Source organism: Diabrotica virgifera, chromosome 5 (assembly GCF_917563875.1).
Source record: "Diabrotica virgifera virgifera chromosome 5, PGI_DIABVI_V3a".
NCBI classification, from domain to species: domain Eukaryota; kingdom Metazoa; phylum Arthropoda; class Insecta; order Coleoptera; family Chrysomelidae; genus Diabrotica; species Diabrotica virgifera.
Window position 1 is genome coordinate 8,127,633 of NC_065447.1, and position 27,600 is coordinate 8,155,232.

Here is a 27,600-nt window from a genome sequence, read left to right on the forward strand (position 1 = left end):
TATCGCGGGATTCGTATTTAAAATATTAAATTTACCCCCCACCCCTCTCCGTGGGAAGTCGTGTTTGGTATCATTCGATAGATTTTTAAAAAATATTGAGCACATATTTTTTAGTTTTTCGATCTGTCATTTATTTCGCGAAATATTCGCTTTTTTCTTGTGAAACTTTTTGACTCACCCATTTCCTTACGCCCGGCTCAAATCGTCAGATTTTTGAAATATACACTCTTTTGCATGTACTTAACTTACCTTATCTTAATCTGACAATTTCGAGTTTATTTAAGGATAGATTTTATTTTTCGGGCCCCCCTTAACGAACTCCCCTGTGTTAAGAGCCAATATATGGTAGATGTACATCTGCAGGGTACCAGGTTTCTCCCCATATGCTAATCTGACGCGCTCGAGTAACTGCAAAAATCCCCGCTTGGGCTCCCCTACCATAAAAAAGAGGTCCTTACAACAAATCCACAGGGTGCCAGGCGGTACTGTGGTCGAAAAATTGTTTCAACAATTTTTTTAAACAAATTCACAAAAATAATTTTTTCACTTCCGACGAATGTACGAATTTTTGTATTCTTTGGGCCATTCTGAGCAAAAACGTCTTTTGTGATTTTTCTCTTAAAATTGATTGTTGTCGATTTGAAAAACGCTAAAATAACCATTTTCAAGGCTTAATAACTCGGTTAAAAATTATTATTATGAAAGTCAGAAACTGGCCAAATCAAAGTTTAAAGTCCCCTCTACAAAATCCTGAAGAAATTTTTGTCATTATTTTATTACTAAGATGTTATTTTCTATTATCAATAATTAGCGATAAGCGTGTATTGAGGCAGCCGTCAATGTGAGTGCGAGTGAGATGCACCATTGGACGGCCGGAATGGTACATCTCTTTCGCAGTCACCATTGATGGCCGCCTAATACGCTCATTGTTAATAATTAAGAATAACAGTTTAGTAATACAATAATGACAACAATTTCTTCAGGATCTTGTAGAGGGGACTTTAAACTGTGATTTGGTCACTTTCTGAGTTTCATAATAATTATGTTTAACCAAGTTATTAAGCCTTGAAAATGGCCATTTTCGTATTTTTCAAATTTTAAATCGCGTATAATAGTCCATTCTTTCACGGTTTTTGCTCTTTTTAATGAACCGCTTGGATTGACATGAAATTTGGCATACGTATAGTTTACATGTCAAAGAAAAAAAGTGATATTGTGCCGATGTGTGCTTTTGCCCTGGGGGTGACTTTCACCCCCTCTTGGGGGTGAAAAAATAAATGTCCAAAATAAGTCCGGAAATGGGTAAACTGACTAATTTAAGGTAACTTTTGTTCTATAGAGCTTTTTCGCCAAGTCAACACTTTTCGAGTTATTTGCGAGTGAATATGTTCATTTTTCAACAAAATAACCATATTTTTAGACGGTTTTTCGCAAATAACTCAAAAAGTAAGTATTTTGTCGAAAAAATGTTCTTAGCAAAAATATAGCCTATAAAAAAGTAAAAAAAATGGTGTACGCGTTAGGTCTCTGGATCTCGTAGAACCAGAGTTATAGCCAATGAAAAATAGATTCATATTCACCAAATTTCAAATAGAATATTTCGACGTGAAATATCCAAAAAATTAAGCACTTTTTGGGGAAAACCCATTATAACTTTTTTAAAGTGTTTAAAAAAGCTTTATTTATGTTTTTACAAAAAGTTTCTAGCATTAAATTTAAGCAAGTTACGCTCGAAATAAAGTTGGTCCCTTTTGTTTTTGCCCCAAAAATCGGGAAGACCACCCCCTAATTAGCAACTTACAATGAAATTAATCGTTACCGCTCCACAAATTATTTTACTTATGTTGTGTTTATATGATCTGTAAGTTTCATCGATTCAAAGTGCTTATTTCTGAAAAAATTTGGTTTCAAAGTAAAATTTTTAAAAATTTAAATTTTGAAAAATATCCTTTTTTTCAAAATAACTTAAAAATTGTTAAAGATACCAAAAATCGCGAAAAACAAAAAAAGTCAGATTTGCTTTTCTGAATATCATGTATTTTTTTGTTTTTCTGTTAGACACAAATTGATTAAGATTTGGTGTTTCTAAATTTGCATACGTTCGTGATCAGTGACTCGTTCAACCCCTTTTAACTACAGCCCTTTCAATAATAAGGACTTTGAACCGATGAAACTTACAGATCATATAAACAATATATACACGAGTTAAAAAACTTGTGAAGTCATAACGATTAAGTTCATTTAAGATACTAATTAGGGGGTGATTTTCTCGATTTTTTTACCAAAACCAAAAGGGACTAACTTTATTTTGAGCGTAACTTGTTTAATTTTAATGCTAGAAATTTTTTTTATAAAACAAAATGAAGCTTTTTTAAACACTTTAAATAAGTTGTAATGAGTTTTCCCCGAAATGTGCTTCATTTTTGGTTATTTCACGTTAAAGTATTCCATTTGGAATTTGACGAATATGAACCTATTTTTCATTAGCTATAACTCTACTTCTACTAGGTGTAGAGACGTGATATATACACCATTTTTTTAAATTCTTTACAGGCTATATTTTTGCTAAGAATGTTTTTTCGACAAAATACTTACTATTTGAGTTATTTGCGAAAAACCGTTTAAAAGCGTGGTTATTTTGTTGAAAAAATGAACATATTCACTGCCAAATCACTCGAAAAGTATTGACTTAGTGAAAAAACTCTATAGAACAAAAGTTACTTAAAATTAGCCAGTTTATCCATTTCCTGACTTTCTTTGGACGAATATTTTTTCACCCCCAAAAGGGGGTGAAAACCACCCCCGGGGCAAAAGCACATATCGGCACAATATCACTTTTTTTCTTTGACTTGTTAGCTATGTGTATGCCAAATTTCATGTCAATCCAAGCGGTTCTTTAAAATTTAGAGGTTTTGCAATATTTTACCGTTAAAGAACGGACTATAACTCGACAACAATCAATTTTAAAGAAAAATCACAAGAGACCTTTTTTTAATTAATTAATATTTATTGACGGAAAACTCCATTTTACAATTAAAATTAAAAGTCAAAATTAAACATTGAACACAAGTTAACTTACATTACTTACAATTAAACTAACGACATCAAAAAATTAAAATCAAATTAAAATAACTCACGTGAAATAGTCCTTTTAAAAGCATTTAGTTTGACTCCCATAAAGTCTATATTTGGAAACTCATTTACACTAGAAACAATTCTATTTAAAGGCATATTTTCTGCATGACGTGTATTGCACGATCTAGCGGATAGCAAGGGACATCTTCTCAAATTCCTAGCTGGAACATAAAAATCTATTCGACCCAGAATGCTAGGTGCAACAATAATACCATTTAACACCTTAAATACGAAATTAAGGTCAAAGTATCGCCTGCGATCCTCTAGACGGTGCAAATGAAACATCTGCATGACCTGACTGGAATTCAATTGCATTCCTCTTCTTTTTGCTCAGAATGACCCAAGTGATCTAAAAAAAATTCGTTCGAAGTGAAAAAATTATGTTTGTGAATTCAAAATTACAGCCGCAATCTTGGACCGCGTTTGTTGCTACCTGTTGATCGCTACTGTTGCCTCTTAACAGAATTACTGACAAAAATAATAGAAAATTTCACTTACTTCTTTCCGTAAATAGTGGCTAACTCTATACATTCTCTAATAAAATATTCTACAGTCCTAAGCGGCTTCCTCCACAACACTAAAGATTCCCGCTCATTTTTCTCTTTTTCTTTTTTCTGTGTGTCGGTGTGTTTTTTGTTTTTGGTTTGTGTTGTCGAACCGCCGTTCATGTGGTGGCTTCCCGTTGCGTCCTTCTTCTTTCCATGGCCTGCCATCGTTTTTCCCAACCTTTGCAACTGAAAAAGAAAAGAGTTCTGATGATCTATTATAGTGCAGTCACTGAAGGTTTTCACCTCCGATTTCGTTGAACCTCCATCGATTTTCATGAAAATTGGTGAGCAGCTAGAGGATACCTCAAGGAACAAAGGTGACATGATGCCAACTTGCGCTTTTACCCTGGGGTGGATGCCACCCCTTTTCTGGGGTGAAAATTATTTTATTAAAAATAATACCATAAATCGATAGAGGAACAAATTCTAAGCAAAATTTGTTATATTAAGTTATTAACATAAATCAATACTTTTTGAGTTATTAAGGATCAAAGATTTTAAACAAACTGAAACATGAAGTAAAACCACTTCTATATAAAAGGTATATTTACTAAAATTTTTAAAAATCCCAATGGATTGAATGAAATGTGTTCATCAGAACGTTTTCGAACCTATCTGTCCATCATCAGTGAATTTGAATACTTGCAAAATAGCCCCAGAACCAAACAATGGTTGTGATTATAAATCAATCTACATTGTGTTATAATAATATTGTAAAGGCTAAACGCCGATGTTCATGGATATAACCTCTGGGAACATGGTGATACTCTACCCGAGGACCCAATCAACCATCTTAGGTCAACGATGACTACCAAGTCAAAAAAAATTGACTTGGTAGTCATCGTTGGCCTAAGATGGTTGATTGGGTCCTCGGGTAGAGTATCACCATGTTCCCAGAGGTTATATCCATGAACATCGGCGTTTAGCCTTTACAATATTATTATAACACAATGTAGATTGATTTATAATCACAACCATTGTTTGGTTCTGGGGCTATTTTGCAAGTATTCAAATTCACTGATGATGGACCGATAGGTTCAAAAACGTTCTGATGAACACATTTCATTCAATCCATTGGGATTTTTAAAAATTTTAGTAAATATACCTTTTACATATAAGTGGTTTTACTTGATGTTTCAGTTTGTTTAACTATAAGGTATACAGTTAACCCAGGGAGCTACCCCTTTTAGATCAAAGATTTTATTTTTTCGTAAAAAAAATGCATGTTTTAAAGCTGTTTTTCACGTATAACTCAAAAACAATTAGCTTTTACAAAAAAGTTTTTCTCACCAAAATTGAAGACAATAAAAAATTGAATACACTACTCACTCAAAGTACTAAACTAATGTTAATTCAAAGTGAGTTATGGGTAATTGAATGTATATTTTTTTCGATGAGTACTCAAATCTATGTTTTCAAGCTTAAATAACGGGAAAACGATGCATTTTATAAAATATACCTGCTAAACACTTATCAAAGTACTTCAGAATACCTAACAAATGAGCTCCAGAAGAAGTTAATAGCATCAAAATTAAGCAAGTTATGATGAAACTAAGGGAACCCTTTCGAATTTTTTAGGAAAAAGTGAAAAATAAAACATACGCCATTTCCACAAAAATTAAAATTTATAGTAATCCTTACAAAAATTTCTTTGTATTAGCATAAGTAATGATTTTAACAATTTCCACCGGTTTAGAATGCATATTTTTGAAAAAAAAAAAGATATAATTTAAAAAAATCAGAATTTTTAAAATTATTGCCATTTTCATATTCTTTTGATAATAACTATAAAAAAACTACTATAAATATACGTAAAAAATTGTAAATAACCAAATATTAGTTTTTTCTATGTCAAATATTATCCTTTTTTTACCATTTCTGTAGGGAGAAAAATAACCGAGATAGAAACGTTTAAAGCTTAATTTTGCTGCGAGGACCATGTAACCGTGGCCATTTAATCTTTCGATTTTTAAAAAAGTTAGGGGTTTAAAAGATTAAATTCAACGAGTTTCACTAGCCATTGGAATTACCTTTCAAACCGTTTTTAGGTGAACCTGATATCTTAAAAATTAACGGAGTTATTAAAAAAAACGATAACATTTTTTGGAAAAATTTTTAAAAGATAAAGTTTGAAAAATTTTTTAAACATAAATTTTAATACTATTAACTTGTCCTGTATCTCATTTGATAGATATTTCTAAGTGCTTTCACAAATGTTTAATAAGTTTATGTTATAAAATGCATCATTTTCCCGTAATTTAAGCTTGAATACTTAGATTTGTGTACTTGCCGAAAAAAATATGCATTCAATTACCTATAACTCACTTTAAGTTAATATTAAAAGGTTTTTTAGTAATGAGTTTATTTAATTTTTTATTTGCTTCAATTTTGGTAATAATAACTTTTTTGTAAAAACTTATAGTTTTTGAGTTATCTATGAAAAATCGGTTAAAAACATGCATTTTTGTTACGAAAAATTAAAATTTTTGATTTTTAATAACTCAAAAAGTTTTGATTTAATTTAATAAGTTTATATAACAAATTTTGCTTAGAATTTGTCCCCCTATCTAATTATGGGGTTATTTTTAATAAAATAATTTTAACCACGAGAAGGGGTGGCATCGACCCCCAGGGCAAAAGCGCAAGTTGGCACCATGTCACCTTTATTTCTTGAGATATCCTCTAATCACTCACCAATTTTCATGCAAATCGATGGAGGTTGAACGAAATCGGAGGTAATAGCTCATATCCACCTTCAGTGACTCCACTACTAATGTAAAATGTAAATGAATTTTAATTTTTTTAAATGTTTACATTATTTCAACAAAATGTGTGTCAAATCTACAAAAATGTGAGAAGCTACCTCTACATGTTTCAGAAATACTTAAATTGACTAGGCACAGAATAAAAATGCCACGTTTATCCTTGAATAATTTTATTTTTGAACTCAGTTTTGAGGTCTCTCATGGTCAAATTGCAGTAAAGCTAAACATTTACAAGAACTTAATAAGACCGGTTTTTGATATATTGGGCTAAAACATGGACTTTATCCCAAAACGACGAGAGACTACTTGGTATCTTTGACAGAAAAATTCTTCAAATTATATTTTGGGGCCGAAAATGAAAATGGACTATGGCGTCAAAGATATAACTTTGAATTATATATTATTAGCTATACACAGGTCCCGACATTGTGAAAATTATTAAGGTGAAGAGACTAAGATGACATGTGGGTACCACATGTGGGGTGGACCCACATGTCTAAAGAGAAAGGTATTCGATCAGTGCGTCCTCCCAGTCTTGATGTAAGGATCAGAAACACTTACCTTAACTAAAGCCTCGGCTACCAAACTAAGAGTCACGCAGAGAAGAATGGAGCGGTCAATGTTAGGAATAACTCTGCGAGACAAAATCAGAAACGAAGAAATCAGGAGAAGAACAAAGGTGACTGACGTCATCGAGAGGATAGCCAGGTTGAAGTGGAGATGGGCAGGACACGTAGCCAGAATGACAGATGGGCGATGGACGAAGAGGTTATTGGAATGGAGGCCAAGAGAAGACAAGAGAAGCGTCGGTCGACCGCCTACAAGATGGACTGACGACTTAAGAAAGGTAAATAAAAACTGGATGAGGGCGGCGCAGGATAGATGGGGTTGGAAACGAGGGGAGGAGACCTATGTTCAGCAGTGGACTTTTGAGGCTGGATGATATATAGAGACTAAGATGAGATAATGAGTACATGAGACATGAAGAGATTGACATTCTTAAACCCAGACGGTAGAAGAAGTGGAGGAGGCCGCATAGAAGATAAATTGGTTATGTGGCCAAGATCCACAAAGGATAGTGAGCCAATTGTGATGATAATGATAATTTATGAAAAAATGTGACCTTGTTAAGAAAAAAAAAATCCTAACTCCTTTTCTTAATGAGTTACAACGTGTTTACAATGACCAACACATACAAGTTTATTGTTGCGCTATATTCAAAGACTGTTCACCGCAATCAGTGCTATCATCTTATTAAAATAAAAATTTTCTCCTTTAATGGGTTTCTCAAATTAGTTTTACTATCTACAGTTAATAAATATTTACAAGTAATAAACCTACGTCATTTTATTTGACTACTTTATTTATAATATAGTATTATATACAGATTAGTTGGTAATTTGAACAAATGTTGATACGTCACAAGATATCGGCCACGAATTATAAATTCACGAAAAATTTGGGTTTCGACAAAAATGTATGCTCATTGTCATTAATAATCAATATTAACCATAGATTAGAAAAGACTTAGGAATTTGATGATAATTAGACTTGGGTAAATCGTCAAATAAAAAAAAAACAATTATATCCACAATATTCACCGATTTATCGAAATATATGGACACAATAACATGGATAAAAATCGGAACAGAAGAAAAACTAAATGAATACAAAAATCTAAAATTAGATTGGATTAAATAGCAAATGGAAGCAATAGAAGCAAATAACAAAGTACAGTACGACTAAAATTGGTCAAGAAAACTGGGGAAAGCATTTCTCTAACTTTATAAAAGCAATCGAAGCAGGAATATTGGGACAGTAGAGATAAGGGAGGAAAGAGACAAAAAAGAAAACGCTCCCACACACAGGATACACTAGACCTGAAGAGGCACTGCTTGAATAACACCTATTTCATCTATACATAGACCAGAGGTGCAAACAAGTTAAAGGAGCACCGATGGGTTCACCACTGTCACCCATAATAGCAAATATTTTTATGCGGGATTTAGAAATAAAAGCAATACAAATAGAAGAGCATAAACCCAAATTGTGGCTTAGGTATGTTGACGACACAGTTATTGTCTCGATCAATGGAGAAAAAAAATTCTTATACATATGTCAGTATACCGAAAACCAACCCATACTGACAAATATTTACATTACACCATCATCCTCTACAGTTATTAAATTTGGTAATCAAAATGGCAACCTGATCACAATATATGAAAAACTGTGAGGACCATAAGAATGAGAGAAATGCAAAAAGTTAAAACCGCTTTAAGAAAAAATGGCTTCTCCACGTTTACGATTGAATTATCACAGTAATTTCGAAACATAATTAGAATTCAAGAAAACGAAGAAAATCCAATGGGAAAACTATCTTGTCTTTTAAAAAGGGCACGATAGACAAGATCGGCAGAGTTTCAAGGAAAAACAAGATAGAGACTATATTTAACACTACAGGAAAATCTCAACAATATTACCATCCGCAAAAACAAATTTTTATAACAAAAATCGTACATCGAACAGACCAATCGAAGAATACAGGTTAGACGAGAGGAATATCATGTCATAGAAAGAAAAGGGAATACGTCATCCTTAGCACATGTCATAAATACAGGACATACAATGAACATAAATTAAGCAACGATACTAGCTAACATTTCTCGGTTAATCACCGAGAAATATAAGAAAAAGGTCGAAGCCACGGAAATGGATGCCATCAGAAGATCGACGAGAATATCAAGAGCCAAAAGAATAAGGAATGAAGTAATAAAACAACAAATGGATGTAGAGGGCACTATAGTTGAGGATATTGAAAGAAAACAGCTCATATGGTATGGGCATGTGAGCCGAATGGGGGACGAAATATTGCCTAAAAAAAACTATGATGTGGCAACCCCCAGAGAAGAAAAAACGAGGAAGACCACCACATAGCTGGAATCTGGGAGTTAGGAAAGCGATTAGCGCTCGAAATCTAAATGAAGACCTAACTCAGGATAGAACACAGTGGCGTTTGGGAGTCGGACAACGTCGTAAGACGTTATGAAACCGAATATATATATTTACTAGCTAACATTGACAAGAAAGCGAACAGAGGAATTCTTAAAATCTTGTGGGCTAACCGGGTCACAAATGAGGAGGTCCACAGAAGAATGAAGAAGAATCGAGAGGTACTGATCGCATCAAATCTCAAAAGTAAGAATGCTTCGGACACAATAATACGTACAGATAATAAATTCAGATATGAAAGCGAAGTCCAGGAAGAAGAACATCATGGTTAAAGAACCTCAGAACATCGTTCAACAGAACATATGTGCAGCTTTTCCGCGCTACTGCAGATAAAATAAAGATAGCCATGATGATCGCCAACATTCGTCACTGATAGGCACATCAAAAAGAAGATTACTCATTTTTAAATCATTCAAAAATCATAGTTTTTATATTATCAAAGGCTTATAGCATAGTAGCATAAATTATCCAATACTTACATAGTTTCAACGAACGAAAAAATGGATAAACTTTGTATAAAACTATTTAGAACAAAAATAAAAGTTTTTGCTATCCTAGTTGTTTGTAAAAACTTACTGAAAAGTTCTTGTATCCCAAATTTCACACACAAAATAGAACAACTATTCTGAAAAGATACACAAATATTCCAAAGAACTGTTTTTAGTAAAAAAAAATCACCAAAAAACGGGAAAATATACAAATTACCACGATAAAACTGACATTTATGTTGATTACAAGTCACCTCGCGACACTACTAAATTATTTTTAATTCAACGGTTTCTTAAATTCATTACGCGAGCCGATAATTATGACTACAAACGATAATGCTTCCTCGAAAATAGATACGAATTTAAATGTTGGCCAGATATCAAATCCTATCGAAATATTATTGGGAAAGGCTAGACAAAACTAGGTGGTTATTATGTGAAAAAAAAACTAAAAAGAATGTTTTATTGTACAGGGTGATCCAATAATTGTTTATGATTTCATCGAATTTCATAAGCAAAGGTGTCTCTTGAGGTATATGGAGTTTTTGAGATCTGCTAATAGATGTCTATCTGCAGTTAACATATCTACGTTTACCGATGAAAGATATCACAGGAAAATATCGTATAGGAATACGAAATGAAAGAGGAGGTAGGTTGACATCATTTTGTGTAGAAAAGCAACTAGTACAACAAACACAATTTTCAAACTTCCAAAGCGTCGTTTTTACACCTGGAGATCATCAGTAAACTAAAAAGACAGATTCACACCCAAGAAAGTCACTAGAATAATAACCAAATAACCATCTTCTTTTTAGGTTGATCATGTCGGCCCTCAACGGTAATCCATAAATATTATATTAAATTAATAAGTCGCTAAAGAGTTCCAAAAACAACTGCTTTTTATATAAAAGCAGTCTAATAATCTAAAAATTAAAGGAATAACACAGAAAACACAAAAATCGCCGATATAACTGAATTAACCTATGAAATGTCACTAATGTCAAAATTTGATAACTGTCATTAGTGTCAAAATTGTATAACAGTGGAGTAAACTTGCCTGCGGTTGGACCAATTACAAACAAGCAATACAGCGCGGTAAATTTGAATCACTCCTCTTGGTTAAAAAACAAACCATAGTGTCGATGTAAATACAAGCCCAGGGAAACCGACGGCTTAACGTACCCTCCGAAGCACGGTGAACGGCTCGTATCATTTTTACAAATGAAAATGTCGTTGTTGGTGCCACGATTCGAACTCGTGTGCTCTGGCTTATGAAGCCAGTACCTTGCCGCTGATAGTGATGTTGATTATAATTACTTTCGAGTATTCGTTACAAATCGTTACTTTTTTATAAAGTAATCATTCACAGTATTCGTTACTTTGATTACTTTTGTATTTGAGTACCGGTAATCATACCGAGAATCGTATTTCTACTTTTTCAACATCTCTAGCCGCTGAGGTACGACCGTCCACGTTTGAATTTGAAGATGAAAGAGTATAACACTATACAACGATTGCCACAACAGGTTTATCTATAACAGAAAGTGAGGTTACATGGGCAATCCAAACGGCAAACAATGGAAAAGTACTCACTCCGATGAAGTGAATGCTGAAATACTAAGGTTTTTGGGAGAAAATGGAATTAAATGGTCTCTTTAACAGAATTTATGACAATGGGGGACCAACAGATTGGCTCAAGTTGACATTTGTTACAATACCAAAGAAGCATCTTACAAAGACATGCAGTGATTATCGGATAATAAGTCTGATAAGTTACGTTTTAAAGATCTTCCTACGAGTAATACATAGCAGAATATACACGATATTAGAGGAGATAATTATCAATACTCAATTTTATATAAAAATGAGGAACGTACTTTGCGACCACGATCTTAGTATGGACATTCGCGTTCGAATGACGCTATATCTTTCCAGTGCTACTCTATAAATACAAGACATCTCAACAATCTCAAAGACATCTTGTCTTTGAGATGTGGATATACAGACTACTACTAAGAATAAACTGGGTCGACAAAGTTAGAAATTAGCGGTTGAACCAAACAACACAACTGGTCTATATAATACAGATACCCGAGCTGGAATACTTCGGTCAAATTATGAGACACCCAAAAACATATATGAACTTTTCCACCTAATCAGGTAAATATCCTAGTTAAACGTGGTCTTGGTAGAAGAAGAACATCATGGCTGAAAAATCTTGGACAATGGTACGGAAAATCGACTACATCTTTATTCAGGAATTCTGTCAATAAAGTTGCCATAGGGAATATGGTAATGAACACGATATCCAACGATTGATAACGGTCATGGAACTATGGAAGAAGAGGAAGAAAACAATATTGCTACGTTCACTACCTTCAATGACTCGCTAGAAAATTCCAGTAATGGTTCTCAAGTAAACAACATCCATCTACCTGCCACAGATATTGAGATTCTCTAGCCTTGCCTTCTCGCACAGTCGTCCTGGCGGTAATCCGACCAGACCCTTCTTAGAAACACGTCTTCGGCATTCGATACTGGCGGTTCCGAAAGATCTAGCAAAATCTGGAAGCCAAGAGGCAGGTATATATGTTCGAGAAAGGGTCCTCGCCGAAACTACCAAAACAACGAACAGTATTTAAATAGATAAGCAGAAATGTATTTTATAAAATAAAAATGTATACCATTTTTATTCAGTTGCAATGCGAAGGCAAAACAATCTTACTTTTCTCTTAGAATAGGGAGCGCAGTCCAGCACTCTGAATAGACGATTTTCGACTCTTATTGAGTCATCATCGGAGAGGCGTAGGCCTGCTGCTCTCTGCTCGAAGTGATCAAACCATAAAAGCATATCCCCACATTGCAACTGACGTGTATGGTGTAGGTGACTAGCGTCATCTGGCAATTGAAAGGTAAAGTTTTCAATCCTAATAGCAACATTAATAGTATTGAAAAATATAAAAACTAAATACAAAGAAGACAAAAACAATGGTCATCAGTAAGCACCAAAACAGAAGGGTGAAGGTCAATGTCGACGGAACAGATCTGGAAAAAGTAACAAGAATAACGTACCTTGGAAGTAATCTTGATGAAACTTGGCACAACTCACTAATGATAAGAACACGCCTGGAAAAGGCACGTACAGTGTTTTACAAAATGCAAAAAGTTCTATGTAACCGCTAGCTGGATATCTCATTGAGAACTAGAATACTTACGTGCTATGTTTTCTCCACCCTGCTATATGGTGTTGAAGCCTGGACAATGACAGAAGCAACAAAAAAAAAAGAATCCAAGCATTCGAACTCTGGTGTTACCGTAAAATGCTCAGAATATTCTACATGAGCATTACGACAAATGCAAAAATGCAAAATGGAAGTCTTGCGGAGGATGAACAAGGAAAGAGAGTTTAGGCTTATAATAAAAGAACGGAAAATACAATATTTTGGTCACTTCGTAAGAAATCAAAGGTATGAAAAGTCCAGCACTCTGAATCGACGATTTTCGACTCTTATTGGAGTCATCATCAGAGAGGCGTAGGCCTGCTGCTCTCTGCTCGAAGTGACCAAACCATAAAAGCATATCCCCACATTGCAACTGACGTGTATGGTGTAGGTGACTATATAGCGTCATCCGGCAATTAAAAGGTAAAGTTTTCAATCCTAATAGCAACATTAATAGTATTGAAAAATATTAAAAATATTACTAAAAGTTTTTTTAAATTGAAAACTTATTGATCCATTTCCCTGGTAACACCTCCATAACTTCTAAAATTTGCAAGACAGATGGATGCTGCAGTGAAGACAAGAGGGAATTCTAAAAAGTTGCAATTCACAACCCCCGTCTGTAGCTTGGTAAAGTTCCAACGGAAAATTGACCTAGTTACTCTATAGGAGAATACTAATATAAAATAAAAATGTATACCATTTTTATTCAGTTGCAATGCGAAGGCAAAACAATCTTATTTTTCACTTAGAGCAGTGAGCGCAGTCCAGCAGAAATGTATTTATTCATTCTGATTGTAAACAGCGCGCGTATATATACAAATTATATTGTCACGGAGATAAATGTATATAGATTAAATTTTCTTAGTGTAAATAGTAAATGTAAATAAATTAAAATAAAAACGAAATAAATTAAGTGTTAAAATTCATTATAAATTAGACGAATTAAAAGCATGACAATATTCTACATTCAGATCACATAATAATGTATCGTGTTGCGTGTTCTACATGAAATAACTAGTATATTTTCACTAAATCAAATAATGACCCTTCATTGTGGTGAGAACATACATCATCTGATGCACTATGATCTGCGAGACGATCAATGTCCACAACAACAAACTCCTTAGATTTCACTACACCACTGACTGTCATTTTCGTTATCGTTTTACCCATAACTCATAGTATCATGCAAAACTACGTGTACTATCCAATCACAACAATAATTAAAGAGACACTTAACTCCCCTATAATGGTTCGGTAATAACGCATAATTTGCGATAGAGATTTAACAGCGCGTCGTATGGTAAGGTCGAAGTTTAAAAATAAATCGTAAGTTGCGGACAACACTCTGTACACACCGATCTCAATAAATCCAAACTCTGTGGTCGTTGGCTTTGTTGCGTTAAATTAAAAATCGCGGCGGCCTAGAGCTTCGAAAAAAATGACATTAGTCTCGGTTGTGTTCGTTTTGTGGACCATAAAGTGGACGTTTTTAACATTTTTTGGTTTGTAGAACAATGGAGAAGCAATTTATATGAGAAAAGACTAGGCACATTATGTTGTTACCAAACTTTGTATTCAAAGTATTTACCAAAATATATACAAGGAATGGTCTATAAACACGGATAACATGATTTTAAAGAAAACTTATTTGTTATTTTGCATAGTAATACTTAAATATTAAATATAAGAGTTGCGAGGGATCCCTCAATAAATCTGATCTGACACTGCGCCAAAATAAAGTTATGTCTACATTACACATCGTTTAAAAAATCAGTAAATTGGATATCTGAAACAGTTAAAAAGCTTGACACACTCTTAAACGAACTTCATCCAGAACAAGGTGTCAAACAAGGATGTATACTTTTTCCACAATTATTTAACATATATGTGGAGCATATTATGAGAAGAGCGCTTAAAGGGTGGAAAAAGGGCATCTAAATGAATGGACGAAAAATAAACAATCTAAGTTTTGCAGATGACACTTCTTGCAAATAGTCAATAAGAGTTATTTGATCTCATGCGAGTGGTTGAAAACGAAGTCAAATGTTTGGTATGCAGTTAAACATCTCAAAAACAAAGATCATGATAGTGGATAGACTACATAACCATCTATACTGTGAGCTCATACTTTTATTTGGGATCATTGATCACAAACACAGAGTCACTACAGGAAGAAATAAAACGTAGGTATGATCTAGCAAAAGTCGCTGTAGAAAAGATGAAAAAATATGGAAGGACTCTCAAATTTCACGAACTCTAAAAATCGACAAAAAAATCAAAAAAGTTTGATCAAATGCTTAATATTCCCAATACTGACATACGGATGACGGATGTGAATCTTGGACCCTAAAACAAAATGAAAGAAGAAAGATAGATGCCAATGAAATGTTCTGTTGGAGAAAATAACTCAATTTTAAATGGGCTAAAGATCACCAAACGGGTCTCCAGCAAAGTCCGTTTCCAACAATTAAAATACTTTGGACATGTTATGCGAGCAGACACAGAAATCATGGAAAGACCTATTATAGGGGAGTGCAATTAGAACGAGAAGATACAATGTTTCGGAAAAAATCAAACAAGGTTATATTTTTCTAAAACTTTTTTTGTTAGTTTATAAATATGTTAAAGTAAAAAGTTCTACTCGCAAATTTCGCCGCTAATTGTTTATTAATTGTTTAAACAATAACAATTGTTTTGTATAAATAATGTTAAGAATATGGGTGAATTCAACATTTTATTTTGATAAAAAATGTTTTTATTTTAGTTTTGATTATGCTGAACCCGAATCTGACATTACAATTTGTAAATTCAAAATGGCGGATTCAAAATGGCGAATTTTTTCCTAAAATTCCTTAAAAAGCAGTTGTAAAATCCGAATTTTTTTTATAAAACGTGTTTGTTTACATAATATGTGGATATTTTTGAGAGGTTGCTGAACCTGAATCAAATTTTGATAATTTAAATTATAAAATGGCAGATCCAAAATGGCGGATAACTTAAAAAATAGTTGTAAAATCATAATTTCTTTACAAAATGTATTTATTTCTACATATATTTATTTTTGAGAGCTTTGATAAACCTAACTTAAATATTAACATTATAAACTATAAAATGGCGGATCCAAAATGCGGATTTTCTAAAAAGAACATAAAAAAGAACATTTTTCTAAAACATTTATTGTCTTTATTTTTAACAGGTTGTTGAATCTGAATTAAAGATTAAAAATTTTAATTTCAAAATGGCGGATCCAAAATGGCGGATATTTAACTGAAAAACGAGTAGAATCCAATCAAACAAATATGGAATTTCATTCTTAAAAAAAAAGATAAACAAATAATTTTCAACAATAATATTAAAAATTAAAATGTATTAGACAGAAAGAACAAATTATTCAAAATCTATCTCTTCAATATTCAAAAAATTGTTGCAATGGGATCATAAATAAAAAGTTATTCTTAGTAAAAAGCTCTGCATATTCTAAAACTTTAAATGTAATCATAAAATATCAATTTTTATCAATTTTGTACAAGATATGTCAATAAATAAAAATTTCAGTTATGAGTAAAATACCTATATTTTTCATAATACTGAAAATTGTTATTATGGAAAGTTGTTCAGAATTAAAAACGATGTGTCAATATGCAATTACACTTTTATGCAATTTTTTTACATAATACCTCGTATAATATTGATAAAATATAATATTTTATATTTGCATATTAAGTGTTAGACCATGCACAGCTATTTATGACGAATAACTTTCTTCATAAAATTAATAATAAATCAGTTATCATAAATAATAAGTGAAAATTTAATGATGTTTGGTATAATTAATTTGAAACAATATTAAAAAAAAACAAATTTTCGATTAGAAGGATATAATTACATATTGGAACATAGTTTTTAATTACAAACAACTTTTCTTTATAAAAATTTTCGATATTGTGAAATATAAAGGTACTTTACTCTTGAGTGAAATTCATATTTTTTGACATACCTCGTACAAAATTAACAAAATTTGATATTTGATGGTTGCACCTTATGTTATATGCGATGCAGAGTATTTTATAAAGAATAACTTTTTTTCGTAAAACTGATATTAAAAAAGTTATCAATAGGTTCCAAGTTACACAGACATACTGTATAAGAGCTAAAAAAAATTTTTTTTGTTGAACATTTATTATTGTTGAAGCTTATTATTAAATTATTTTAGGTAAGTTTTACAGAAAAAAGTTTTGATCACTCTGTATATACATTTTTTCAGCTGGTAATTTTCGGTTTTTGTATTACATTTTTGTTATCTTTCTTAGTTTTCTCAAAAAGAAATTGTTTATTTCATTTTTAGACTAAAATAATTCAGTGTTTTTTAAATATTACATCCTAGGCTTTAAACAAATATCAAAAAAATTGTAATAGGTTTATTCAAACTTGAGTAATACCGTCTTAAAGTGGTGGGAATTCTGTAGAACTAGGAAGTTTTCAAAAATTACATTTTTTGAGACAGCGTATTTTTTGAATTAAATTTTTGAGATTTTTTTTGAATGAAACATCGTTTAGTAAGATGATTGAGAGGTATGTTGTGCAAATTTGAGAGCTTTGTAACTAAAATTGTATTAGTTACACATTTTTAAATCATTTTTAAACAAAATTCATGTAAGCCTCACTTTCCGCCCACACCGTACTTACGTCCATACATTTTATTTATTTTTATTACAACCATAAGATAGCTTATTTAATCTTCTTTCATGTCCAATTTGTAAAATTTCTTTTGATCCATTAGTTAAAGAATTACATTTAAAAAACTCAACCGTGCAATTCTTCCAACGCTAGTTTACAGTGCGCCAATGTGTGTGAGAAGGGTGACTTTAGCGTTATAAATAAAAAATTACAGAAGCTAGAGATTTACTTTTAGAAAAATCTTTATATAAGGTTTTTTTTTGAAAAATTTTCTGAATTTTTCAATGGTCAAGTCAGTTTTTTTCTAAAAGTTATATTTTCGGAGTTATTTAAAAAAACATCTAACTTCGCTGTTCATTTATTTAATAAAAAATGAAGCACCCACTTCTCGAGTAGAACTTTTTGATATGTTGTTTATTAAACATTTCTTAATGAAATTACAAAAAGTTTTATCTTGTTTGATTTTTTCCGAAGTGAAAATCTAAATGCACTCCCCTATTAGGAATATCCCCAACAAGATGGATCGATCAAATTATTAGGAATATGGAAAATATCTATGCATAAGTTGAAAGGAATGACCAGAGATCTTTAGAGACGGACAATACACCACATACATTCTCTCCGGGGAGTCGGGGAGTTAGGACTGAAGAGAGAGAAAGAGAGAAAGAGAGCGTAATACAAAATAAGAGACACAAACGGCACTGCAACAGGGGCTAAACACAGGAACCTGGATATACCTGTAAGAAACCTACAGACGGTACTGGATATAATACAAGAATGGAGTATCCAATGGAAAATAACGATAAATCTAGAGAAGATACAGCCAGTTATCGTCAAAAAAAAATAAAGCCCAGAAGAATGCCTAACAATGCAAGACAAACACGTCGGTCGAATGAAAAAAATTAGAATTAGAAACTTCAAGTAGAATACATATACAGCGTGTCTACTTGAGTTGGAAACATATGGGAAACTTTTTTATTATTAATTTTACGAAAAAAAGTTATTCTTTATAAAAAGTTCTGCATGCCCCAAAACCTAAGATTCAATTATCAGATATCAAATTTTCTCAATATTATACGAGGTATGTAAAAAAATATGAATTTCGGCTAAGGGTAAAGTACCTTTATTTAATCCACAAGGAAAATAAAAAGGTTTTCCTGTAGTTGGCTGTATACCATCAATCACAAAATTGGAAAGAAATCCTTTGTAAAAGGTATAAAATTTTTTTTATTAAAAATCCCTTAAAAGGGCTACATCACAACAAAACGTTTTCGATTTTTTTATAAAATCATCATCAGTGTTCGATAAACTGGATGCTAGCTGAGCCACAAAAGAAAAATATTTGGGTAAAAACCCTTTACATAAAATATAGATGCCTTAAAAGTGCATACTTCAGTAAAAAGGCCTGTGATGGTCACATGGCAAACAGGATAATGCCCTAAGGTAAGGTATACAGGTTTCCCAACACGTGGGATCCAAATTGAGTTGATCACATTTCAATGACTAACAACACCAGCAACAACAGTTGCCATTAAGTCATTGAAATGTGATCAACTCAATTTGGATCCCACGTGTTGGGAAACCTGTATACCTTACCTTAGGGCATTATCCTGTTTGCCATGTGACCATCACAGGCCTTTTTACTGAAGTATGCACTTTTAAGGCATCTATATTTTATGTAAAGGGTTTTTACCCAAATATTTTTCTTTTGTGGCTCAGCTAGCATCCAGTTTATCGAACACTGATGATGATTTTTTAAAAAAATCGAAAACGTTTTGTTGTGATTTTTTTTGTGTCCCTTTTAAGGGATTTTTAATAAAAAAATTTTATACCTTTTACAAAGGATTTCTTTCCAATTTTACCTTTATTTCTCTCAATATCGAAAATTCTTATTATGAAAAGTTGTTTGGAAATAAAACCAAGCTCAAATATGTAATTACATGCTTCTAATTGGAAAAAAATATTTTCCAAATTTTTCTCAAATTTATTGATACTAACTTCGTTTTTATTCATTACACATACGATAACTCTTTTATTATTACTTTTACGAAAAAAAGGTATTCTTTATAAAAATCTCTGTATGTCCTAAGACCGAAGATTCAACCAACAGATATGACATTTTATTAATTTTATACGAGTTATGTCAAAAAATATGAATTTCACCCACGAGTACAGTACCTTTATTTTTCACAATATTGAAAACGGTTATTAAAAAAGTTGTTTAGAATTAAAAACTATGTGTCAATATGCAATTACATCCTTCTAATTGAAATACTGTGAAATATAAAGGTGCTATAATATTGAGCGAATTTCATATTTTTTGACACACCTCGTATAAAATTAATAAAAGTTGATATATCATGGTTGTGTCTTAGATTTTAGACCATGCAAAGTTTTTTTTAGGAAGAATAACTTTTTTTCGTAAAATGAATAATAAACGAGTTATGATATTTGTAATAATTAAAAACGATGTTGGGTATCCATAAATTTGAGAAAAATATTTTTTTTTCAATAAGAAGCATGTAATTGCATATTTCATCTTTAGTCCTGTCGCCAGGGGGGGTACAACGGCCTTCTTAATTCAGATGGACTTACCCAAGTTTTTTTTATGTATTTTGACCCGTAGAACACGAATTTTTTGGGTAACAGTTGGTCCGGATGTCGATAAGATTGTTAAAACCAAAGAAGTTGAGGAATTACATAACAGCGATTTCTCGCAAAACAAAACATTTTTTTGTATTTTTTGGGTCATTCTAACCAAAAAATGTTCCTACAAGTTTTTTCGTAGGATGCATAGTTTTCGAGATAAACGCGGTTGAACTTTCAAAAAATCGAAAAATTGCAATTTTTGAACCCGAATAACGTTTGAATAAAAAATAAAATAGCAATTCTGCTTACCGCCTTTAAAAGTTTAAGTCAAATTATATCTGTTTTGAATATTTGCATTGCTAAAAATTTATTTTTTTATTGTTAAAAAAAGCTATAAACACATAGTGTTTCCCGTGCCTAATACATGCGTTTTAATGCATGCTACTTAGAAATAGCCCCGCTTGCACTTTTACCTCCTCTACGTACTCGTTCGATTTTAAATGAGAAATCATTGAAACATCACTCAAGCACTAGGTGTTTATAGCTTTGTTTTAACAATAAAATAATACATTTTTAGCAATACAAATAATTAAAACCGATATAATTTGACTTGAACTTTCAAATGCGGTAAGCAGAATTGCTATTTTATTTTTTTAATCAAAAGTTTTTCGGGTTCAAAAATTCCAATTTTTCGATTTTTTTAAAGTTCAACCGCGTTTCTCTCGAAAACTATGCATCTTACGAAAAAATTTGTAGGAACATTTTTTGGTTAGAATGGCCCAAAAAATACAAAAAAATGTTTTGTTTTGCGAGAAATCGCTGTTATGTGATTCCTCAACTTCTTGGTTTATAACAATCTTATCGACATCCGGATCAACTGTTACCCAAAAAATTCGTGTTCTACAGGTCAAAATACATAAGAAAAACTTGGGTAAGTCCATCTGAATACAGGAGGCCGTTGTACCCCCCCCTGGCGACAGGACTACTTAGTTTTTAATTCCAAACAACTTTTTATCATAAGAATTTTCGATATTGAGAGAAATAAAGGTACTTTACCCTTAGCCGAAATTCATATTTTTTGACATACCTCGTATAATATTGAGAAAATTTGATATCTGATAATTGAATCTTAGGTTTTGGGGCATGCAGAACTTTTTATAAAGAATAACTTTTTTTCGTAAAATTAATAATAAAAAAGTTTCCCATATGTTTCCAACTCAAGTAGACACGCTGTAGAGAAGGCTACAACTGCATTTTTTAAGATGAAGAAAATTTCATATGGAAACAATATTACTGTGAAAGTGAAAATTAGAATAGTATTATAGGACTGTTCTCTATTCTTTTATACGGTATCGAAGCTTGGACTTTAACGGATACACTTCTCAGAAAAGATAAAGTTCGTAACGAGGTTGAATTTCAGCGGATGGGAAAAGTGACGGAATTGTTCAGAATAGTTAAAAATCGCAAACCGGCTTAGAATCCTGAGGGAATGGTCTAACAGATCCTCTGCATCCCTTATATGAGAAACCGTCAACAATTTAGTATAGCCAGTTTGATATCCAATCCAACGCACGATGAACCGAGCATGAGATAACAAGAAGAAGAAGTCTCAGTATATCTACTCAATCTTGGTTAACAAAGGACCCCGCAGAAACCTTATGGAAAATGGCTCTCTGTCAAATGCTCTGAAATTGTGGGTTCTGGTAGTCCTTGATGTGTAGAACAAAAGACTCAATGGGCGCGTAGCTCCAAAAAATCATGGTTTCGAGATATATGCCTCTGAAGGTTATAGGTACAGTGAGGACGTTTGAGTTGGAATAAATTCATTTTCTCGAGAATGGGCGATTCTGGAGATACATTACAAATCAGGTCGATTTTTATTTTTAAATTATAATTTTTTGGCATTATACCATACTAGTGACGTCATCCATCTGGACGTGATGGCGCAATCGATGATTTTTTAAATAAGAATAGGGGCCGTGTGATAGCTCATTTGTGATAGCTCAATACTTCAATAATTATGTCATTAAAAGATCACTTTTGTTAGGTCAGTATAATTTAAGATTTGATAATTATCATATTGAAAGGTTCAATACAAGTGCCATGGAAAAAACTCTTTTTGTTGAAGGACTAAGAATATATAACAGTCTACCATCTGGCATAAAAGATTCACCAAATGTTAAAGTCTTCAAAAGTAGGTTAAAAAAATTGTATTTTAAGAATTAGTTGATTTTTCGTTTTTAAGTTATAGTTATTTAAATATATGTAAACGTTTATTTGTAATGTAATAGCTAAAACGCTAAATAAATCCTATTATTATTATTTGAAAGGTTATTCAATTCTCTATTCGCTAATATAAACATTAACATAATTATTTATACAGGGTACCCAAAATTTTTTTGAATTAAATTAATTGAGACAAAAAGAAGAATGTATATAATTTATTTAATTCGAAATACATTTTACTGCTGTCAGAAAACAAAAAAATATGTTAATTTGAACAATAAACGTTGTTTTTCGCTTAAATTAAATGTTCAAACTTCTAAGAGGCAGGTGGGTGGCAGCTTTAATATTGAATTTAAGCGAAAAACAATATTTATTTATCAAATAAACATTTTTTCCTGTTTTCGGACAACAGTAAAATGTATTTCGAATTAAATAAATGATTTTTTTCGAATAATTATATTAATGTTTATATTAGTGAAGAGAGAATTAAATAACTTTTCAAATGAGCTATCACACGACCCCTATCCCTGTGCAAAAAAATCATCAATTGCGTCGTCACGTCCAGATGGATGACGTCACTAGTATGATATATATGCCAAAAAATTATAATTTAAAAATAAACATCGACTTGATTCGTAATTTATCTCCAGAGTCGCCCATTCTCGAGAAAATGAATTTATTCCAACTCAAACGTCCTCACTGTACCTATAAGGTATACCTCACTGTACCAGACTCTTATATCTTAAAACCATGATTTTTTGGAGCTACTCGCCCATTGAGTCTTTTGTTCTACACATCAAGGACTATCAGAACCCAAAGTTTCAGAACATTTGACAGAGAGCCATTTCCCATAAGGTTTCTGCGGGGTCTTTTGGTTCCAAAGTCCAAAACAAACAAAACATTTCTGTGAATACGAAGAACAATATAAAGTAAACTAAAGCGCGTGATACACACGCAATCTTTAAGTACGCGGGTTTAAAGATCGCGGACTTACTCAGCTCGCCGTCGGTGATACACGGCAGACTTAAAGTACGCGGTTTTAAAGATCGCGGTCGCCGTCGGTAGCAAAAAAATTAGAAACTGTCCTCGTGGTTAAATTTTTTATTTTCCGTGTACCTAATTTTGCTAAAATCTTATGATTTTTAGTAGAGTTTGATTATTTTTTTGATCAGGTTTTGTTAAATAGAAGAATAATTTGATTTTTTATAAGTGTGGTAAGTAAGCTGTCAAAATCATGATGTGAAGTATAGCACTTGTTTTTGATCTATTTTAATTTAATACAAGGTAGGCATAAACAAACAAAATATCATGGATAAGATGGTAATATTTTCATCAGGAGGATAAAACAGCCTATAAATAATTAGGTTTACTCAAAAACAAATAATCAAAATAATTTAGTATAGTTTAAAATAGTGTTTTACGGTTTTCTCAAAACTTATAAAATGTAACTTGTCTCCTTTCAACAATAAACGATTGAATTATTTCTAGGCAATTTGCTTAATTAGTGAAAATATAAGTGTAACTTTAAACGCAATAACATGATGGCTCGAGGCTCGTGGCAGTGATACAGGTACGGGTTACGAGTAAGATTTCAAACTTGTTGGATCGACGGCGTACTTACTCGGCGGACTTAAGCACGCGTACTTGCGGTGATACACGCGCGAAAAAGGTCGCGAGCCATAAGTTCGCGTACTTACTCGTGTGTGTATCACCCCTTTAAGGTCACGAAGATCTATTGAAGTTAATAGAATGTGTATAATACACTCCTGGCCAAAAAAATCGGGCACCTTAAAAATGAGTCATTTTTGATGTCTCGAATCTCCTAAACCTGTTGTCCGATTTTAGTGATTTTTTTTTAGTATGTTATAGCCTTATTCTTTAAGAATCTCGATGTAGTAAAATTGTTGCTAAACATGTAAATGTTTATATACCGGGTGTAACAATAATACTGTGTTTTTCCTCACAGTTCGGAACACCCTGTGGAATATTCTATCGTATATAAAATATTGAAATTAAAACTCAATTGTAGCCTTAGGCTTTCTTAACATTATTTTTTTTACTCATTCACTTATGTTGGATAATAAAAAAGTTAGCTACTTTAACAATTAGCCTTGTTCTTCATCAATACAGTGTGTTTCTAAGTAAGTGCGACAAACTTTAAGGGTTAATTCTACATGAAAAAGTAATTACATGCTTTATAAACATATTTCCGCAAATACTTAGTTTTCGAAATACGGGATGTTGAATTTTTTCTTACAAACTGACGATTAATTTATTGCTCTAAAACCGGTTGAGGTATGCAAATGAAATTTGGTAGGTTTTAAGAGGTAGTTATTTTACATTATTTGACATACAACTAAAAATTTTATATTCACCATTGACGTGCATACATGGTATATAACCGGGTTATATGACCCGTATTTTATATTCACCAATGGTGAATATAAAATACATAATTGTACGTCAAAAAATGCGCAATAACTACCTCTTCAAACCCACCAATAGTAAGAAAAAATTCAACATCCCGTATCTCGGAAACGAAGCATTTGTGGACATATGTTCATAAATCAAACGGTTATTATTTTTTCATGCAGAATTACCCCTTAAAGTTTATCGCGCTTATTTAGAAACACCCTGTATTGTTGAAGAACATGGCTAGTTGTCAAAGTACCTAACTTTTTCATCATCCAAGATAAGTGAATGAGTCACAAAGCAGAATGTTAAAAATATTAAAGCTACAATTGAGTTTTAATTTCAATATTTGTTAAATGCTAGAATATTCCACAGGGTGTTCCGAACTTTGATGAAAAAACACAGTATTATTGTTACAACCGGTATATAATGACATTTACACGATATAAAGACACAGACATGACATTTACATGTTTAGCAACAATATTACTACACAGAGATTCTTAAAGAATAAGGCTGTAACATACTAAAAAAATGACTAAAAACGGACAGCAGGTTTAGGAGATTCGGGACATCAAAAATGACCCATTTTTAAGGTGTCCCGATTTTTTTGACCAGGAGTGTAGTAAATTGGAGATGCACAATTGGCTGCAATACGATCGGTACAGAACAGACCACTTCCAGAGAAGAAAAAAAATACTTAAGAAGTAATGTCTGCAACGCCTAATGGACCGAGTAACGACAGCCTGTAGAGAATTTGAAATGAAACTAAATACAAAGAAGACAAAAACAATGGTCATCAGTAAGCACCAAAACAGAAGGGTGAAGGTCAATGTCGACGGAACAGATCTGGAAAGAGTAACAAGAATAACGTACCTTGGAAGTAATCTTGATGAAACTTGGGACAACTCACTAATGATAAGAACACGCCTGGAAAAGGCACGTACAGTGTTTTACAAAATGCAAAAAGTTCTATGTAACCGCTAGCTGGATATCTCATTGAGAACTAGAATACTTACGTGCTATGTTTTCTCCACCCTGCTCTATGGTGTTGAAGCCTGGACAATGACAGAAGCAACACAAAAAAGAATCCAAGCATTCGAACTCTGGTGTTACCGTAAAATGCTCAGAATATTCTACATGAGCATTACGACAAATGCAAAAATGCAAAATGGAAGTCTTGCGGAGGATGAACAAGGAAAGAGAGTTTAGGCTTATAATAAAAGAACGGAAAATACAATATTTTGGTCACTTCGTAAGAAATAAAAGGTATGAACTGCTCCAACTTACAGGGTTGTTTTGTTTTAAACATTTTGTTTTAAACAACTGTTTTAAACATGTTTAAAACACTTAAATTAAACAAGCGTTTTTTTTCATTTTTTTTTTGTGAATAATACATAAATATGAAAAAAGTCTTATACATATTATTATTATTATTATTATACAGACTTTGTAACAAATATATTTTTATTTATTAATAATGGGAACACAACAAAAATTGGAAAACTCAAAACATTTTGCATACAAGAGTTAATAATTAATTATTTATATGGGAAATAAGCCATATTTATAATAAAAAAATAACAAATTGGGAAATAAACAACCCCAAGTTGGGGTTGATTTCATGTAATCGAATGAACTATCTTTCAGTAAGTCGTCCCAGGAACGCAACTCATAAATATTGGCAATATCATTTTAAAGTCTTCTACTTTAAAATGTATAATATATGTCTAAATTGCCAATATAAATGAGTCAGATTAAATAAATTATTAGAAGAATTTTTTTGCTTAGCAACAACATTTTTGTTTATTTAGTAATATTTTGTATTTTGACAACGGCACCCGATTTGGGCGTCGAAACGTTAATAAAATTATTTTTTTCATTTTAATTGTGGCTTATTTCCCATATAAATAATTAATCATAAAAATGCCACAAGGAAATAGCTTCAGAACAACATTAAGAGTTAATAATTTTCTCAAATTGTTTTAGTCTCATAGTAATCTTGTAATCTAAGTCATCAATTTTATCAACCACGTGATCACTTCTATAATTAAGCTCTTTAAAAATTGAAACTTAGCAGCTTTGACATTGCCTAGCCGGTTACATAGTTTGGAATTGACTAAAGCGTATGATGAGAAGAGTTTTTTTTTATGTTGTATGACCATAGAACGCCACCATGCCAATGGTTGTACATTAGATGTTTAGAAAATATATATGGATTAAAGGGTACACACTTTGCCTGGTAATTAATAATAATTGGCAATGCTTCTGGATGTGAAGTGAAGTTTCTACATATTCCGTACCAGTTTTTATTTGCTCTTGACTAAATTTACTTCCACTAAAGCGATGAGCAAGCAAACTTGTCAAGAAATGAGCCAGGATTAAAGCCATTTTCATAAGCTCCTTGACTTTATTCGTATCATTTACCAAAAATTCGCCATTTGCGTGTTCAGTCTCGAATGCTTCCAGAAATTCTAGCCATATCTCTGTAGCCTCTCCTTTAGTGCAAGTATTTGTTTGG

The 27,600-nt window shown here is 32.2% G+C and overlaps 1 protein-coding gene across 5 annotated transcripts in view; it reads right to left on the reverse strand.

Moving 5' to 3' along the window:
- The window catches only part of LOC114337420 (vacuole membrane protein 1), a 79,333-nt gene that overhangs the window by 20,417 nt on the left and 31,316 nt on the right, over positions 1-27,600 (reverse strand). For 3 of the 5 annotated variants that reach the window (XM_028288107.2, XM_028287878.2, XM_028288030.2), the window contains one exon: positions 3,634-3,869. In XM_028288107.2, coding sequence (XP_028143908.1) covers positions 3,634-3,848 — 215 coding nt within the window. In that variant the 5' untranslated portion in view covers positions 3,849-3,869. Of the gene's footprint in view, positions 1-3,633; positions 3,870-10,036; positions 10,308-14,240; positions 14,522-27,600 lie in introns of those variants that run through there. The other 2 variants (XM_028287954.2, XM_028288175.2) reach the window with 2 other exon arrangements.